Here is a 16,559-nt window from a genome sequence, read left to right as displayed (position 1 = left end):
CGGTGTCTAACACGCAGAGAGGACATCAACAAAGCAGCTTTTTTTTTTTTTTTAACAAAGCAGCTTCTTAAGGCAGCCGTGAGCTCAGCGAGAGGCACATGGTGACAAAGATGTTTGATCTCTGAACCAAAGATGTCACTAACTGCCAAGGGAAGGGCGTTGAGCTGGGCAGCCAGGGTCCCAGGCCTGGCATGACTTCCTCCCCATTCACTGTCCCCTCTCATGGTGCCAAGTCTCAGCTTCCCTTTCTCTCAAATGCCAGTTCCCACCCACCTTTTGTGTTCAAAGTACCATAGGGTCAATAGTGAGGCTGGGCTGTTTTTCATGCTCCATGCCCTTTTCCAAAGACCCAGCAGCATCCAATTGTCACACGTCCAGCCATACCCTGATTCCCCTGTGCTTTCTTTCTAAACAGCGAAAGACTTCATCCGGAACCTGATGGAGAAAGATCCAAATAAAAGATACACTTGTGAGCAAGCTGCTCGGCACCCATGGTAAGAAAAGTCACCCATGAGGAAGAGCGCACTGACACCTTCGCAGATTGAACCCCCTCTCAGCTGTTTGTAACTGAGGAAGGATTGTATCTCATTCTGACCACTGGCTTTCATCCCGTCCCCAAGGCTACACTTGAACTCTTCTCTTCCCTCGGGACACAGCCTCCTGAATGCACAGATGACAAGTTCAGTGTGCAAAAGATAGCTGTAGGCTTTTCATTCTACAGGTAGTATGTTGGGATCATTTTTATTGAAGGTAATTCTCCAGGGAGGCATGAAGATGGGAGTTTTAGTCCTTGAGCTTATCGTTCAATAAGTAAGTGAATTGAGGTTATATGTTCTTTTCCTTTTAAAATGCTTTTGGGGACACCTGGGTGGCTCAGTCGGTTAAGCATCTGACTCTTAATCTTGGTTCAGGTTGTGATTTCAGGGTCATGAATTCAAGTTCCAAGTTGGGCTCCAGCCTACCTAAAAAAGAGAGAGAAAGAAGAAAGAAAGAAAATGTTATTCAAGTTCATGTGTCTTCAACCCCAGAGGCATTCCCTGATAGTTCGTGCCATTCTATAATACATTTTCAGCAGTGCCCTTGAAGCCCCCTTGTTTTGAGCCACTTACTAAGTCTGAACCCAACTGTGCCAACCAGATGCCCCCAATTTTCTTATCTTTAAAATGAGAACAAGGATACCTACTTTACAGAGCTGATGTAAGATATCATGGAGATCATGCCTGTTAAGGGTTTAGCACAGGGTCTGGGACATAGGAAATGCTTCATTAGGCTCACATTAAACCACCGAGATCATCCATTTGGAAACAAAGACCAGGAACCGTAGAACATGTGGTATGATGGCAACAAACAGCCTTTGACTGGAGAAGAAATGCCCCTAAAAAGTGCTCTGGGAAACTGCCCCATGTTTGTTCCACCACCACCTGTAACATTTCCTCCCGAGCGTCACATGCTGGTTGGTCTTCCAAAGGGCATCTACTCAGGGGAGTGCCGTGAGCTGGTTTCATTGAAGTCCCCGACTTCATGATTTTTTTGACTTTACCATGGTCCCAAAATTATACCCATTCAGTAGCAACTGTACTTCTGGTTTTAAATTGTGACCTTGTCTTGGGCTAGCTGCACCAGGGATGATCTTCTTGTGAGGTCGGGTGCTGGCAGCCACAGTGCCCATCAGCCATGCAATCATTACGGGTTGACATCCAATTGCTGACACCCGTTCTGTCCCCATACAGCCCTTCTGTTCTTCACCTTCAGTGAACTGTATTTAGGAAATTCCAGGAGCTACTCAACACTTGATCATACAAGGAGCTTTGTGTTAGATGATTTTGCCCAACTGTAGCCTACCATGGGTGTTCTGAGCACGGTTAGGGGAGACGAGGCTAAGCTATGTTTGTCAAGTTTGGTGTATTGAATGCATTTTCGACGTATGATAGTTTACACTTACGATGGGTTTATTGGGACGGAACTCCATTGTAAGTTGAGGAAGAGTTGTATTTTAATCTATGACCGCAGCTGTCACTTACAGGGCACTAATTATTTTAGATTCTCTTCTAATTGTGTTAAAACATCATCTCAGGTTTTTTCTTTATAATAACCCTGTGAGGTAGGTTTTGTCTCCATTTCAGAAATAAGAAAATTGATTTAGAAAGAAAATAACTTAGCCTGAGCCAAGACTGCAGAAGCACTATGTGATGGTGAAGCCACACTTGTTTCTGGCCAGAACTGATTCCAAAATAAATGTTCTTCAGCACCACCCTGTAAGAAGTAAAAGGAAGACAGGAATGGCTGAAGGGGAGGGAAAGATACTTCTGAATAAGGAGGCAGATTTGGTCTTATATATGTATGTATTTTAAGATTTTGTTTATTTATTTGGCAGAGGGAGACAGACAGTGAGAGAGAGAGGGAACAGAAGCAGTGGGGAGCAGGAGAGGGAGAAACAGGCTTTCTGCTGAGCAGGGAGCCCGATGTGGGGCTCGATCCCTGGACTCGGATTGTGACCTGAGCCGAAGGCACTTGCTTAGCAACTGAGCCACCCAGGTGCCCAGTCATATATATTTTAAATAAATTTAAAATAAATGACATTTTATTTTGTAACAAGTTACATTGGACAATAGGTCAAAGTATGTGATGATAAAGTTAGTGAAGCTTTTCTTACTTTACCAGCAATTGGCCTTCCGGGCTGTAGGAGACCTTGACTTCTTCCGGTTTTGTCGAGGTGTGGTTGACGCACACTGTGTAAGTTTAAGGTGTAGAGCTACATGACTTCGCCTGTGTATATATTGCAAAATGAAGTATAATTAACATCCACCCCCTTCTGTAGGTAGTGGAAACAGTTGTTCCCTTGCGGTGGACCTTTAAGGATTTACTCTGCAGCAGCTTCCAGATATATGTTAGAGCAGTGTGGACCATCGTGTTGGACTTTACGACCCAGCACGTATTTATCTTCTATGAGACTAAAAGTTTGAGGCTGTGGGGGTGATCTAACAGAGGAGGAAAGTGACCTCTAAGAAAGGGAAGCAACTTACTTTCTTGGACGTGTTCACGCATCCAGCCTCACTCTGTGGGAGACAGGAAGCATGCCAGCTGATACCTAGTCTCTGCTTCACCAGACATTTTTGAAAAACCAAAGAAGGGGGAGGTCAGTTCCCTGAGGGGCCTGGCAGAGGACTTCCCAGAGGGGGTGAGCCCCACGCCGTGAGGCCGTCACTAGGCTCTCAGGAGAGGAGAGGCGTTCTCGGCAGGGCGAGCAGCCTGGGCCACGATCAGGGCCTGCGTCTCTATCCTGGAGCCACAGCAGGTATTGCTGGGGGCAGGGAAGTGGACACAGGAGTAAGGCATGAGGAGACCAGAAAAGAAGGCACGACAAGCAGATTCTGGAGCGAGCTCGGGGTAGTACATGCTTTGAGTCCCGTTCCCTGCTTCACCCTTTGTTACTGCGTGGGCGACCTCCTGAGCCCTGGGGCCCCTGTGCCGAACTGAAATCGTAAATAATGGCAGTCTTTATCCTTATAGGGCTTTTCCAAGGATGGAATGAGACATTACATACAAATAAGAAGAGGACCCAGTACCTAATACATCTTCTCCCATCTGTACAAGTTGCCATCAATTTATTGTCATACTAAGCAATTTGTACTTTTCCCTTCGGACACTGGGGGCCCCTGACAGGTTTTAAGCGGGTGATCTGATTTGCATCTCAGAAAGCTTAGCCTGCTGCAGGATGGGAGAATGGAGACGAATTGCTGGTGCTGGGCCAAGGGAGGCTGGCAGGGAGCTATAGACTGGAGGGGAGGCTGGCCCAGAGTAGGGGGAGGGGGCCTGCCTGGAGCCACAAGGATGGGGCAGATGGAGAGCACAAGAGACACGCCAGGGACAGGGGCCACAGCTTGGGGCAGGGCACTGGTGGGCCAGGGGGCCCTGAGGTTACGGCCAGGGTTCCAGCTGAAAGGGTGCCTCCACTGAGAGGAGCAGGAGGGAGGATCCGGAGTGAGTCTACAGACAAGGAAAGAGGTCAGGCTGGAGACAGAGACTTCTGGGTCATTTGCCTGGGTCCCCTCGGGATTCAGTAGCTTGCGAGCTGCACAAATTGATGCCTCTTTACTCCAGAGCTGGGTTTCTGCCAGTGCTGTATCATTGCTCCCGTGCGTGTCCCAAGTTCCAGGAAAATGGTAAAATATTAGAAAATGGTAAAAATGAAGGCATTTGACTCAAACATCATTGAAATGCGCCCCCCACCCCCTGCCACTGTCTGTATTTCTGATATCCTTGTTTCTTTTATGTAAAAGTTCCTGGGCAAAGAGCACAGGTTCAACAGAGAGCTGGCAGAGAGTGTAGTCATGATTCCAGGGAAGGATGGCTTTCTCAACACCCCGTTCTGGAAGCTGTGTTCTTGGCACATGGATTCTATCCGGAGAACATATCTGTTCTTCTGCATTTGCTCTTCCAACTTAATCAAGGCCCCTTGGCATCAGAAGGGCCTCTGGCAGTCACAGACACCATCCCTTGGCCCCAAACACCCACTTGGGACAGGACAGGGCTCCTTTCAAAGCTGTGTGTGTGTCAAGGGCCCTCAGCCTCTCTTGCCAGATTTTTTGGTGCCTGTGTCACTCGAGGCTGGCAGGGAGCTATAGCTTTGCCTTTTCGTGGCAGTGCATGGTTAAGGAGGCTCCAGCCCGCTGGCTGCTGGCCAAGGAGGAGGGACTGGCAGGGGACCAGATGGGAACCCATCCCTCCTTTACAGGGAAGCACCTCAATGGGGTTTGTTTGTCTGCTTCAGGTTGTTCTGGACCTCCCTCTCTAGTTACATCGACATGGAAACCAAAGTGATGATTCCTGGGCATCCATGCCCCAGGCAACACTTGGCAGAGGGCCCTCCACCCCGGGGGGCACATCGTGTGTCAGCCAGGCCGGGGTGGGGGCACCTGCAGCCCTCCCCTCAGTGTTCACGGAGACCCCTCCCCTCTTCTGGGCTCTAGTCCAGCGAGCTGTGGTTGACCTGTAGGAAGCAGGAAGCAAGAAGCAGCCCAGGGCTCTGGAAAACCCCTGTCTGGGGTACACACAGGCATCACCAAGACTATCTTAAGCAAGCGGCTAGAAAAATGTGAAATCAGAGCTGTGGAAGTACAGCAGACGAGGTATAAAGCACAAAACCCAGAAGGCAGGGAGAGATGAGTTTGATGATTTGTGTGTGGAGAAGGAGTGCCAGACAGACCTCATGAAGGGTCATTTATGTGAATGCTATCTGCTTTGTTCGCACGGGGTTAAAACTGGAAACCAAAGTGTGGCTCCTGGCTGGCTCAGTCGGTAGAACGTGCAACTCTTGGATCTTGTGTTGTGAGTTCAAGCCCTCTATTGGGTATAGAGATACTTAAAAATAAACTATTAAAAAAAACTGGGAAGCAAAAGAGACATGAATGGAATGTGGGTGTCCATAGCTTTAAATGTGTGTGCGTACACGGCTTTATAAGGAAATTTTCCTGGGTCGGAGGCATTGTTCAGTTCCTAGGACCATCGAGGTACAACCAGAGTCTCTTCCGATCTTAACGTTCCATGCCTCCAGAGTCGTCGATGAATAACGCTGAAGGTGGTAGCACTGAGCATGGCGAGTGTCCTATGTCATCATTGTGAACCCCCTGGCTCGGGATTGGAGAAGGCATTTCCATGATGGGGTCCATTTGAGGAAGACTGTGTGCTGTCATGGGCCAAGGTCCCCAAGGAGAGGACCTTATGGGAACCTCTGGGTCACATCTGCCCTGCTGGGTCTTACCAGCCACAGCATGCCCCAAGACAGAGGGAAGTGAGCACGGAACATTCCTGAAATAATTAGAAGTTTGCATTTTCCTTACATCTCAGCCCATGCTAACCCACAGAGAAGGGAGCCTCCCTGACCCCCTCGCTGGTCTGTTTGGTTTGGAGCACGGCTCTGCCCTGCGGCAGTCCTCAGCCTGAGACACCCCGTACTCCCACCCCTTCTGCCTGCTCGTTTCCAAGAAAGCGCTGGCCACCGATAAGTTGGAATTGGCCCCTTTTCTGAAGACATGTTTTTTTTTTTTAAAAGATTTTATTTATTTATTTGCACACACGAGAGAACGGGATTGGGGCAGGGAGGCCCAGGCACCCTGCTGGGGTGAAGCAGGCACCCTGCTGAGAAGGGAGGCACCCTGAGAAGCAGGCACCCTGCTGAGTAGGGAGCCCGATGCGGGGCTCAATCCCAGGACCCCAGGATCCTGACTTGAGCCAAAAGCAGACACCCAACTGTCTGAGCCACCCAGGAGCCCTGAGGATGTAGCTTTTAAAAACGGGGCAGGAGGGATGCCTGGGTGGCTCAGTGGGCTAATGCATCTGCCTTCAGCTCAGGTCATGATCTCAGGGTCCTGGGATCGAGCCCCACATCGGGCTCTCTGCTCAGCAGGGAGCCTGCTTCCCCCTCTCTCTCTGCCTGCCTCTCTCCTACTTGTGATCTCTCTCTCTCTCGCTCTCTGTCAAATAAATAATAAAATCTTAAAAAAAAATAAAAACAGGGCAGGAGGAAACAGTCACATGAATTATCTAGAAGGAGAAGCTTAATAAAGATGTCCACCGTCCCCTAACCTTGTTCCTCTTTCGGATGGATTTGCCCGCTATTCTGTTTCACTAGTGTGGGGAGGGGCGGTGGGCAGGAGGCAACTGGCAGCTGTTGGAAATGGAAGCCTGATTCTCTTGAGTTCATTTCAGAGTGTCCCCTTTGCTAAGTCTTTCCAGCCCTGCTGGGAAAAAGACAGAGTCTATGCTGGGAGGGGCGGGGGTCACTCATACCTGGGAATAATCGGACTGCATTCCAGACCTAGGCCCAGCCTGGCACAGACTAAGGGTCCAATCCTGCAGCCATGTTTTCAATTCTAAAGTGAAAGGCTGTGTGGATAGGGACATATTTTTTTTTACTCAGGGAGGATTTCTAGTCTGTGTAAGTCCTAAGCTTATTCCCCTCATGTCCCCAAATGGCTGGACATCACAGTGGGTGGCGTCCGGGCTGTTTTTGGGTCCAGGGCCATCTGGGTCTGGGAGATGACAAGTTTCCTCACTAACCAGCCACCTTCCAGCCAGAAAGGATGGTCAGTGTTCCTGGCATCTATATGCCCCTGAACCTCTAAAATGCAAAAGATTATTTCATAGGTATCAGATGCCAAGCTAGAATTTAATGGTTGCTAAATGAAAGGGAAGATAGGGAAGGTTCTAAGCGCAGAAGTGAAATGAGAGCAAAACACAGTTTCCTCTGAAACTGGAGAGAAGGCCAGATGATTAACTGTAGGGGAGGGACGGTGCTGAGGTAGCGAGGATGTGTGGGGGAAGAAACGAGTGACCTCCGGGTGACCAGTGAGACTGGAGAATTGTTGAGCCAACCGAAGAGGGCAGGGCGGTGTGAGACCAGGGAGAGTGGCAGGAGGGTGGGGGAAGGAGAGGTGGTAAAGCAGGTAAAGGTGGTAAAGGACTCGGGTGGGGGGTAATTCCTACGTAGTTTCTAAGGACAGAGGTGAAGAGCAAACCCCCCTTCTTCTCTGCTAATAGAAGGCTATAGAACAAGCTAATGCCTAGTGATATCAGCAACCCAGCTGAGTGTTTAGAGAACTTTTCCAGGAAATGCAAGGAAAGAAGATTTGCCAAGCAGGGGTCAGCTGAGGCTGGGCACACCCCCCCCCCCCCCCCCACTGAGGGCAGACACGGTGGGGGACGCCCGGTGTGGGCAAGGAGAATGTGGCTGAGCTTCTTTCTGCTGGAATGGAGCCAGAAGGATGCTTTGGCCCCAGGGTGTGAGTGGGTCCATGGAACGGCGGGCCTGGAGAGGGTACAAAGAAGGAGCCTCAAGCAGGAAGAAGCTTGGAAGATGGCCCTGGGTAGGGATCTGGTGGTCAGACCAGGCAGGAAACTCATCAGGACCTCTGAGGGGAAGGGCTGCAGGGTAGAGGGCTGATGGACAGGGAGACGGAGGGAGGAGGAGGGGAAACCAGATTCAGGTTGCCTCATGGCTTCTGCAGTTGTCGGAACTGTGGCCAAAAGGGAAGAAGTGGGAATCAGGCAGAGAGGTCCACAAATCCCCTGGAGGGTGCAGAGTCTAGAAGAGGGACAGGACTTGGAACACAGTGGTGCCTGGAAGGGCAGCAACAAGCCACCCTCTTAGGGAACCTTGGGACGGACACAGGACTGATGCTTTCCTGGGAAACCAGCATGGACCCAGGTCACAGCACCACCCCCTGCCCCCCCACCCAAGAAGCACTTTTAAAGAAGCATCTTTGCCTTTGTTTCAGGATCGCTGGGGACACAGCCCTCAACAAAAACATCCATGAGTCTGTCAGTGCCCAGATCCGGAAGAACTTCGCAAAAAGCAAATGGAGAGTAAGTCGCCTGCTTTATTCGGTCCCGGTGAACCCAATAACTCCCACGAAAATTGCCCTGCGGTTGCAGCATTTATTATTTCTAAAGGTTGCTATCACTGGAGCTGGATGAAAATCCCCAGAACCTCCCCCAGAAAAATCTTGCTAATTTTAACCAATGAGGTTTAAGACTCAAAGGGGGTGTTATGGTATGGGAGGGATAAGGTACACGATTTCATATCCCCCAGCAACGGTGTTGGTTCGTTACTCCGTTGCTGTTTCTTAAGACTGTAATTGCTGTTGTCTGCCTTTCCATTGCTGGAACCTTGAAGAGTTGACTTCTCTTAAAATTATATGAGAACAGGAGAGGAAACCCTATTTAGGAAAGCCTAAACCTTAGGTTCTGATCAGTGTGCATAAATTAAGAGCTGTCTGTTCCGCCCTGAAAGACTGGACAGAAATGAAATGAATTCTATTGACCTACTTCATTTGGAGGAAATGCTATTCATTAGGACATGAGCGCCAATAACAGGAAAATAAAACCTACCTTAAAACTTCATCATAAACTGTCATTTAACATACTGTATTATAATAATAGGACTTTGATTCTAAAAGTCACTTCTCTAACATTATGGAGAGAATTGGTATACATTCATTCTAGATGTTTAGTATGTCAGAAGAAGACTATTTGTTTAAATCTCCAAAATACATCTTGAGGAGTGGGGGGTGGGGGACGCAATAAATCCACATCATTTTGGAAGAAGGGTCAAGATGAGCTTCCTTTCTCAAGTATCGTGAGAATGTTCTAAGACATCTCAAATGCTCGGGGTAACAGGAGAAATGAACAGATGCAGTCTGAGTCTTTTCTAATTAGCCGGACTCTTTTGTCTGCTTTTTCCCTTTCTTAAATTTCAGCAAGCATTCAATGCCACGGCCGTCGTGAGGCATATGAGGAAGCTTCATCTTGGCAGCAGCCTGGACAGTTCAAACGCAGGTGTTTCTAGCAGCCTCAGCTTGGCCAGCCAAAAAGATTGTGCGTATGCCCCAAAGACGGAACTTTCCAGCCGGCATGCAGACCCCTCTGGGGTTGGGGGGAGGGACTGGCGTCCGTGAACACCTGGTGTTTGATACCTCATCTCCTTGAATGTCCCCAATAACCCTGGGACCTTATTGAATTTAGAAGGATATTTTCTACATGTCCCATTGTTGGATGTTCACACAACAGTGGTATTGTTTTGAGGTGATAAATCCATGGCTCAAGTCCCACGTGGCTGTGGCTGTATGGATGAAAGTCCGGACACTGTCCCATCTGTCTCCTTCCCGTGAGGTTTGCTTGTCATCGTGTGCCATTCTTAGGGGTTGAGGAAGGGACAGCGGAGACTCGTGACAGCCTGATGTCATTGGTTTTTAGTATCTGTTTTTTGATGAGGATGATGATATTTGGAGCTGAAGTTTATGCTGTGCATTGGCCTTGCAGTCTGAGCCATAATAAGAATATTGCACTGTCCTTCACCTTTGCATGGACGGTCACATCGCTGGGGACATGCTTGCAATTGTCTATTTCTCTCTCCCCGTCCCCACCACCCTCTGGTGTATTTATCTTAATTCTATAGTAGGCCACCCCAGTGGCTCCTGCCCCCTTCAGAGCAGTTGCCTTGATGGTGCCCATTGGCCTTCTTCTCCTTGATCATGAAGCCCTTCCATTTGGTCTCACTCTGGGCATCATGTTTCTACCTCATTGCCCTCAGAAAAGCATTCCCTCCGCCTATAATAGTCTTTCCATCTTATCTGGTAATGTGAGCCCTTAAATTTCCCCCAGAAATCTCCATCAGCATCCCTTGCCCCAACCACACACTGTGGGAGACCCACAGATAATGAACCTCCCTCTTTTGGAGCCTGTGAAGGTCACAGACAAACGCACTGCTGGGAGCTGAGCTGTAGGGGAGCAATCCGACATCAGGATTGTCTGCTGCTGACATATGCACTTGGTGGAGCTTGGTGGTGCAGCCTGGGAGGTATTTTTCTAGGGCAGGGCTGCTGGTATATGAGGAAGAGATGACATCCCATGACGATCTCTCTGGGTCACAGATACATCTTAGCCAGGAGTAGAGACCACCCACAAACAGGGTGGATGGGGGATCATAGTCTTTCTTTATTTTTCACATCTCTACTCACGGAGCTGTGGTGACAACAGTTCTTATAATGAAAGCACGTGCTCAACACCTGCCCTGCAGCCTAGTACATAGTAAGTGCTCCCTCAGTAAGCAGCACCGATCTTAGGAGGGTGCTCAACCGTGTGGTCTTCAACTACAAAACACTTAAAACCATGATGATGAGAGTGGGAGGGAAGAGTTGGGCCCAAGAAGAAAGCATTTTAAGGACCCATTGCCAGAGTTTGCCTACAGGTAGGTAAAAATTTAGTCAAGTGTGTAAAAAGTTGGCCCCCACCCCAAACCCTGCTATGGGAAAGGAGAGCGAGTATTTTCTTCTGAGCTTTGACCCCCTGTGTCCACTGTCCCCCTGCAGGTCTGGCACCCTCCACACTCTGTAGTCTCGTTTCTTCTTCATCGGGGGTCCCTGGAGTGGGGGCGGAGCGGAGACCGAGGCCCACCACTGTGACCACAGTGCACTCCGGAAGCAAGTGACTGGCTCTGGAGGCGGGGCCCTGGGGGGCGGGGCCAGGGAAGGGGGCCTCCGGCGCCCCCAGCCCCTCCAGAGCGATCCCACCTTGCATGGTGCGCCTTCCTGCACAGGACTGGAAGACAGAAGTTTTTTATGGCCATATTTTATACTGCAATTCTGAAGTGTTCATTTCTCACAAACTGTACTGACTCAAAGGGAGCTGACGTCACAGGATCTGGTGCTGTACATAAGAATCTTGCAGAAGCTCTGACGAAACGGACCTCCCGCGTCCTCTCCCCCAAGCCCCGTCGTTTCCGCTTTTCTCGGTATGGGTAACCGTCTCTGTTGTATTTTTTTCTTTCATGACCAAAAAAAAAAAAAAAAAAAAGGAAAAAAAAAAGGTTTCAACTGGATTATTTAAGTATCGGTAAATATTGCGCATTTAGGGTTTTATTTTTTACCTTTTATGAAATGCTCCCTTCTGATCTATACTTCTGAGTCCCAGGACCTGTATCTTTTGCTTGTCCGTGGTAGAGTTTTATGTTAACCTTCAAGAGATGTTTTTCGTTGTTTCCCCCCCCCCCCCCACCAAGGGGAATGTAAAGGTATTTTTTAAAATTCTAATAAGAGGATCAAGAATCTCTCTCCAAGGTGAAGAGTGCACTTTACTTCTATTTCTCCTCTCTCCCCCCTTCCCTGGAGGGGCAGCTCTCTGAGAAGACAACTCTGCAGATCCTCGGGGTGTCGTCTCCAGGGACGCCTTGGGCAGGGGTGAGGGGGGATGGAATCTGCAGAAAACCTTTTCCAGCACCCCCCCTCCAGCCTACCTGTGGCCGTCCGGAGACCCCAGGGGCCTTCACTGTCAGCGGTCAGAAATAAAGAAGCCTGTTCTCCCAAGACTAAAGCTACACCTCAGAGGCTCCGCGCGCTGTGAAGGAGATGCCCAGCCAAGACGAAGCGCCTCCCTCCCACAAGGAACCAGTCACCATTTTGTCCAATGGGAACTCGCCGCCCGGCTCCCATTTCTCTCGAGGGTAACACAGAAAGCTCCGCTCTCAGCTATGCAGTTTTCGAGTTAATCTCTGTTTTTAAAAAACGCATTTCTAATCTTAACACTTCAAATGGCCTCCGACTCCTAGAAGTCTTTTCTGCAGATTTTTACCCGGTCCTTCTGTGAATGTTACCCGGGTGAGCAGAGAGGGAAGTGGCTTTGGAAAGGAGTCCGTGGACCTGGGGGTGGTAAGGAGAGGTGGTCTGCCATGCAGGGGACACTGGCCGCCGCAGGGATGGCCAGAGATGGCATCCACCAGGCCCAGCCGGCGCTGGAAGCCTTCCCTCTGACCAGGGCAAGCTGAAAAACCAAAGACCTGTGATGGCGGGGTCATCAAAGGGCCCAGGCTGCCTGGGCCTGAAGAGTTTCTTGGGATGTAGGACTTCCATTGCCAAACCTGGCAGTGTCCGGGGCAAACTGGCCCCATTGTCGGTCCATGTGGTGTGTAGGTGTGTGGAATGGAGCGCAGCGTGGGACTCAGGCAAACCCTTCTCCAGGGGGCTACTGAGGCACTCTTCTGCAGAGGCCTGCTGCCCTTGGCCCTCCTGTCCATGCGACACCGTGAGTCTGCATTTCTTGCCGTCAGCCTCAAGCCCGCTGCGTGTCCCTGGAGAACTGCCCGATGGTCCAACAGCTTTACTGGCAGAAGAAAATGGCATGAGGATTAGAAAGAGTATGTGAGAAAATGGGGTTTCTCTCCAGGGGCTTTACTAGGGTGTGGCTTAGGAACAAGCATTGGGGAGCATTCGTGTTGCCACAGTGTCAGAAAACAAGTAATCTGAAGTTACGGGAGGGTGATCCTTTGCCCGGATGTGGTTCCTGTAATGTGTACCTGAGTGGTTGTCGGTCCTTTGGCCTGTGTGCTCCATGCAATCCATAGCACTTGGAGAGCAACTTTTGAAGCCACGTTCTCTGATGGATGAATCCGTTATTTCCTAGAGCTGATATGCAGGTGCCTGTTTGCCTGTTCTGTTCTCTTAGTTTGAAGGTATGTCTTACCTGACAAGTGCAGAGGAGGTAAAAGGTGGGGTCTGTCGCAAGTGTCCCCTCTGTGGTTTGGGCCAGCCTCTGGCCATGCTTGGCCTGTAACATTTCAGGTCTCCACAACATACTGCGAGGGAACAGCGACTGCTTTCAGCCCCCAAAGTGAACTCCGTTGAACTTGACATAGGCAAATCAAGACCGTTTCAACACCACCAGACTCGGGTCATTTCCTATTGTTTAGGAAAAGGAGAAAAAGAAATAACACATGGAAGAACTTTTGCTCTTTGGGAGAGCCTCTGTGGCAGGAGAAAGGTTCTCTTTCAACCGCACTGGGTATTATTTACGCTTTATCATCGTATCACACAGCAAGAGAACCCAGAATGTATCTTTGGTGAAGACCTGCTGAGCCAGGCGGCTGAGTCCCAGGCCCCTCGCCAATGTCCGATCCCACCCGTAGGAGCTAAGCATCTCCTATGTGCCCCAGGCTTCCGCTCCCCATGGAAGCCAGTGTGTGGCCCAGGCTCAGGGATGGCCACCGGCCCCATTGTGGGTTCCTTTCAACCCCAAGCTCCCAACCAGTCTCCTAAGCTTCTCAGAGCAAGTAGATAATTTTTCCTACTTGAATAGGACATGTTGATATCATGTCCACGAATGGCCTCTCTCTCAGCTGCCTATCCGTCCGCCCCTCCCTCATGTCCCACTTTTCACTTCCTCTGTGAGGCAGCAGACAAGCAGCAAGTGTGCACACACATGCGGGCCTCCCCGACCCCGACCAGCGGCTGATGGCTCTTAGCCAGGGGGGCCAGTAGGGTTTAGTGTTCTTGACTATGGCAATGACTCTGATCACTTCTGAAATCCCATCTCAAGAGCAGGGAGCAGCTTCACCTCCCTGCATAGGAGCCTGTGACCTTAGAGAGAGTCCCACTGTCCAGCCAACAGTTAGCCTGATGTTCGAGGAGCTCAGCAGGCCAGCGTGGGGCAAACTAGATGGCTTTGACTAAACAAGCAGGACTCCGGCGCTTAGGAAGCAAGGGCCATCTATTGACCAGGATTGGGCATAGGACTCTCAGACTCAGTTTACCTGCCCAGCACTGACCTCATCCTGTTCATTTCTCTGCCTTGGTGTCCAGCATATCCTGGATGGGATGTGGGTGGGAGAGAGTAACTCCCCTTTAGAGTGAAGGTCAACAACACCAAGGCAAAGAGGAGGGAACCCCAGGGACCCTCTTCTCTCCCTAGGAGTGACTGCTTTATCTGTTTAACCCATGGGATGTGATATTTGATGAGGAATTTTAAACTGAAAAGACCATATCCAGGGGAGAGAACTCAGTAGTTGAAGGCTCTGCGGCCCAGCGAGAGCCCTGGTTCCAAGGCTCATGACGGGAGAGCTAGGATTGCTGTGACACTCCCCACCCCATGTGATTCGCAGGGTTTCCTTTGGCTGTGTGAAGGGAAAGCCAGAGCCGGCAAAGGGCAGCTCTCTCCATTTCATAAACAGAAATAATACGTACTCTTTCCCAGGGTCACACACTCCCTTCTGGCCAACAAAATGAAGGTCCTCTGTTTCAACCAATGCACGAAACCTTTGCATGTTCTTCTCAAAACAGCACTCTTTCTGCGTCCTGTCCACCCACACTCCACAAAAGAGTTGGCCTTTTCCTTAAACACATTCCAGACCAAACACTGTTCAGTTTGTTTCCAAAAATGTATACCTGTATGTAACCCACCACTCTCTTGGGGGACAACTGGTCCTTGGCGTACCTGACATTTGCAAACAAGGGTTCTAACCCTTTGGTTCTCAGAGTTGAAAGTGTTGAAATAGAAAAGGTGAACTGGACAGAGTCCTCCAGCGGGGGCTTATTTCCTGAAGACACCAAGAAACCCTGTCTGCCGGTGAGCTGGCTCCAAGGCATCCACCGTGGACAGCAGGCAGGGAGGGGGAAGGAAGACAGAAGCGCACGCCCCCTTCTGCCCACACCCCACTTGTGGTCCCAGCGCATCATGGGTCTGCAGCCTGGCCGAGGGCCCGGGAGCCCAGCCCCACTGTGAAGCCGGCCCCGCATGCTGGCCAAGGCCTGGCCCGCTCCTGCTCCACTCTGACTCAGACCCTCAGACCAGAGGGAGCTGTAGCCCTTCCCGGGCCTTCCCTGCCACCTGCGGCTGGAGCGGCCCAGGTGTTGTGGCTGGGGGGAGGGGGGGGTGCGCTCTACTTCTGCAAACCCAAAGGCTGTGCATTTGGCAGCCAACCCCGCAGCATGCGGCTGCCAGGTCTGGTTTTGTGGACAAAAGCAAAGTGTGGAATGGCTTCTTGGTGTCTGTTTCTCTCTCTCTACACCAAAGGGATAAACCATTGCATTCACCCTTTGTACGAATGCCCGCTTCTGCATTTGCCCTATTTTTAACCTTCTGGTCCCCAGGGAACTTCTCATACGGTGATTCTGTCTTCTGATCATTTACTGAATTATTTTACTTAGAGGTGATTTTATTTTCTTATGGACAGGAAAAAAAAAAATTGAGAGGAGTGTTTGAGGCTTCAGTCCTAGAAATAAGTCATCACCAGGGATTCCAAAGCCCCAAACACGAATAAAATTTGTCCTCAAAGGAAAACCTTAATCTGGACAGATGGAGATTGCCGGGCCCTCGTAGGAGCCCTGTATCTCTGGGGCAGGGCCTGGGGCAGGGTTGGCAGCCGGGTTTTCTGGAGGGAGAAAGAAGCAACAGGAGCATCGCTCACTTGGACGTCAGTCATACACACAGAAGCCTGCTGCCCTCCTTCCAGGGCCCCAGCATCAGACGGTCTGACGAGCCACCCAGTGACAGCAAAGAGGCTGCAGAGATTCTCTGTTTCCAAAGATGGGTGGCGCGTTTCAGAGAACATTTAGCTTGGGGCCACTTTCAGGTTGGACGACATAAAAGGCATGTTCTGTCCAGAAGAAAATTTGGAACGATTTCTTAATTGGCCTTCATCACTTCTCCGAGCCTTCCCACCAGCGAGCGAGCATGTTTTCCAAAAGCTTACAACTGGCAAAGCCAGGAATGTCCCCGCGTCTATTATTACGAGGCTTGTGATTGGTTCAATTTTCCCATAAAAACACGTTTGTCCCCAAGAAGGGAAACTGTGCATTTATTCCATGCATGTGACAAACTCTGTAAGAAGTTTAACTCACATAGGTTTGCGGCACTGCAAAATTGTTCATGGGCCTATGTAGCAACTGATTCTCTGCCTTGACAATCATGTACACATATCAAGATTTCTATCATCATGATAATGAGATTGATGACTTCTTGTTTTCCTCCAATAAAGACAATTAATCACCTTCAGATGTCTGAGGTTTGTTTCCTCCTTAAATAATGAGGGAGAGGGGTGTTCCAAGATCTCTCCCTTTCCTCCTCTTTCTGAGGTTTGGATTTGAAGTCAAGGAGTTGGAACTGAGCCCCTGGAAACTCATGAGGTTCCCTAAATATGTCACCTGCCCAACGAGCCGGAAGTGCCAGGAGAGGAAGGGGTGAGCACCTCTTGGCTTTGGGGTCTGAAGGGGGGGGGCTCGGCTCTACCATAC

General features: G+C 50.0%; 1 protein-coding gene across 3 annotated transcripts in view; it reads left to right on the top strand.

The window, feature by feature from the left end:
* Positions 1-16,320, top strand: part of CAMK1D (calcium/calmodulin dependent protein kinase ID) — a 430,643-nt gene extending 414,323 nt beyond the window's left edge. For all 3 annotated transcript variants that reach the window (XM_059404328.1, XM_059404325.1, XM_059404327.1), the window contains 4 exons: positions 416-494; positions 8,277-8,364; positions 9,258-9,375; positions 10,869-16,320. In XM_059404328.1, the coding sequence (XP_059260311.1) occupies positions 416-494; positions 8,277-8,364; positions 9,258-9,375; positions 10,869-10,987 (404 nt within the window). In that variant the 3' untranslated portion in view covers positions 10,988-16,320. The remainder of the gene's footprint in view (positions 1-415; positions 495-8,276; positions 8,365-9,257; positions 9,376-10,868) is intronic.
* Positions 16,321-16,559: the final 239 nt, after the last annotated feature.

Source organism: Mustela nigripes, chromosome 6, assembly GCF_022355385.1.
Source record: "Mustela nigripes isolate SB6536 chromosome 6, MUSNIG.SB6536, whole genome shotgun sequence".
NCBI lineage: Eukaryota > Metazoa > Chordata > Mammalia > Carnivora > Mustelidae > Mustela > Mustela nigripes.
The sequence above is the reverse complement of the archived record's forward strand: the minus strand, read 5'-3'. Positions and strand labels throughout refer to the sequence as shown.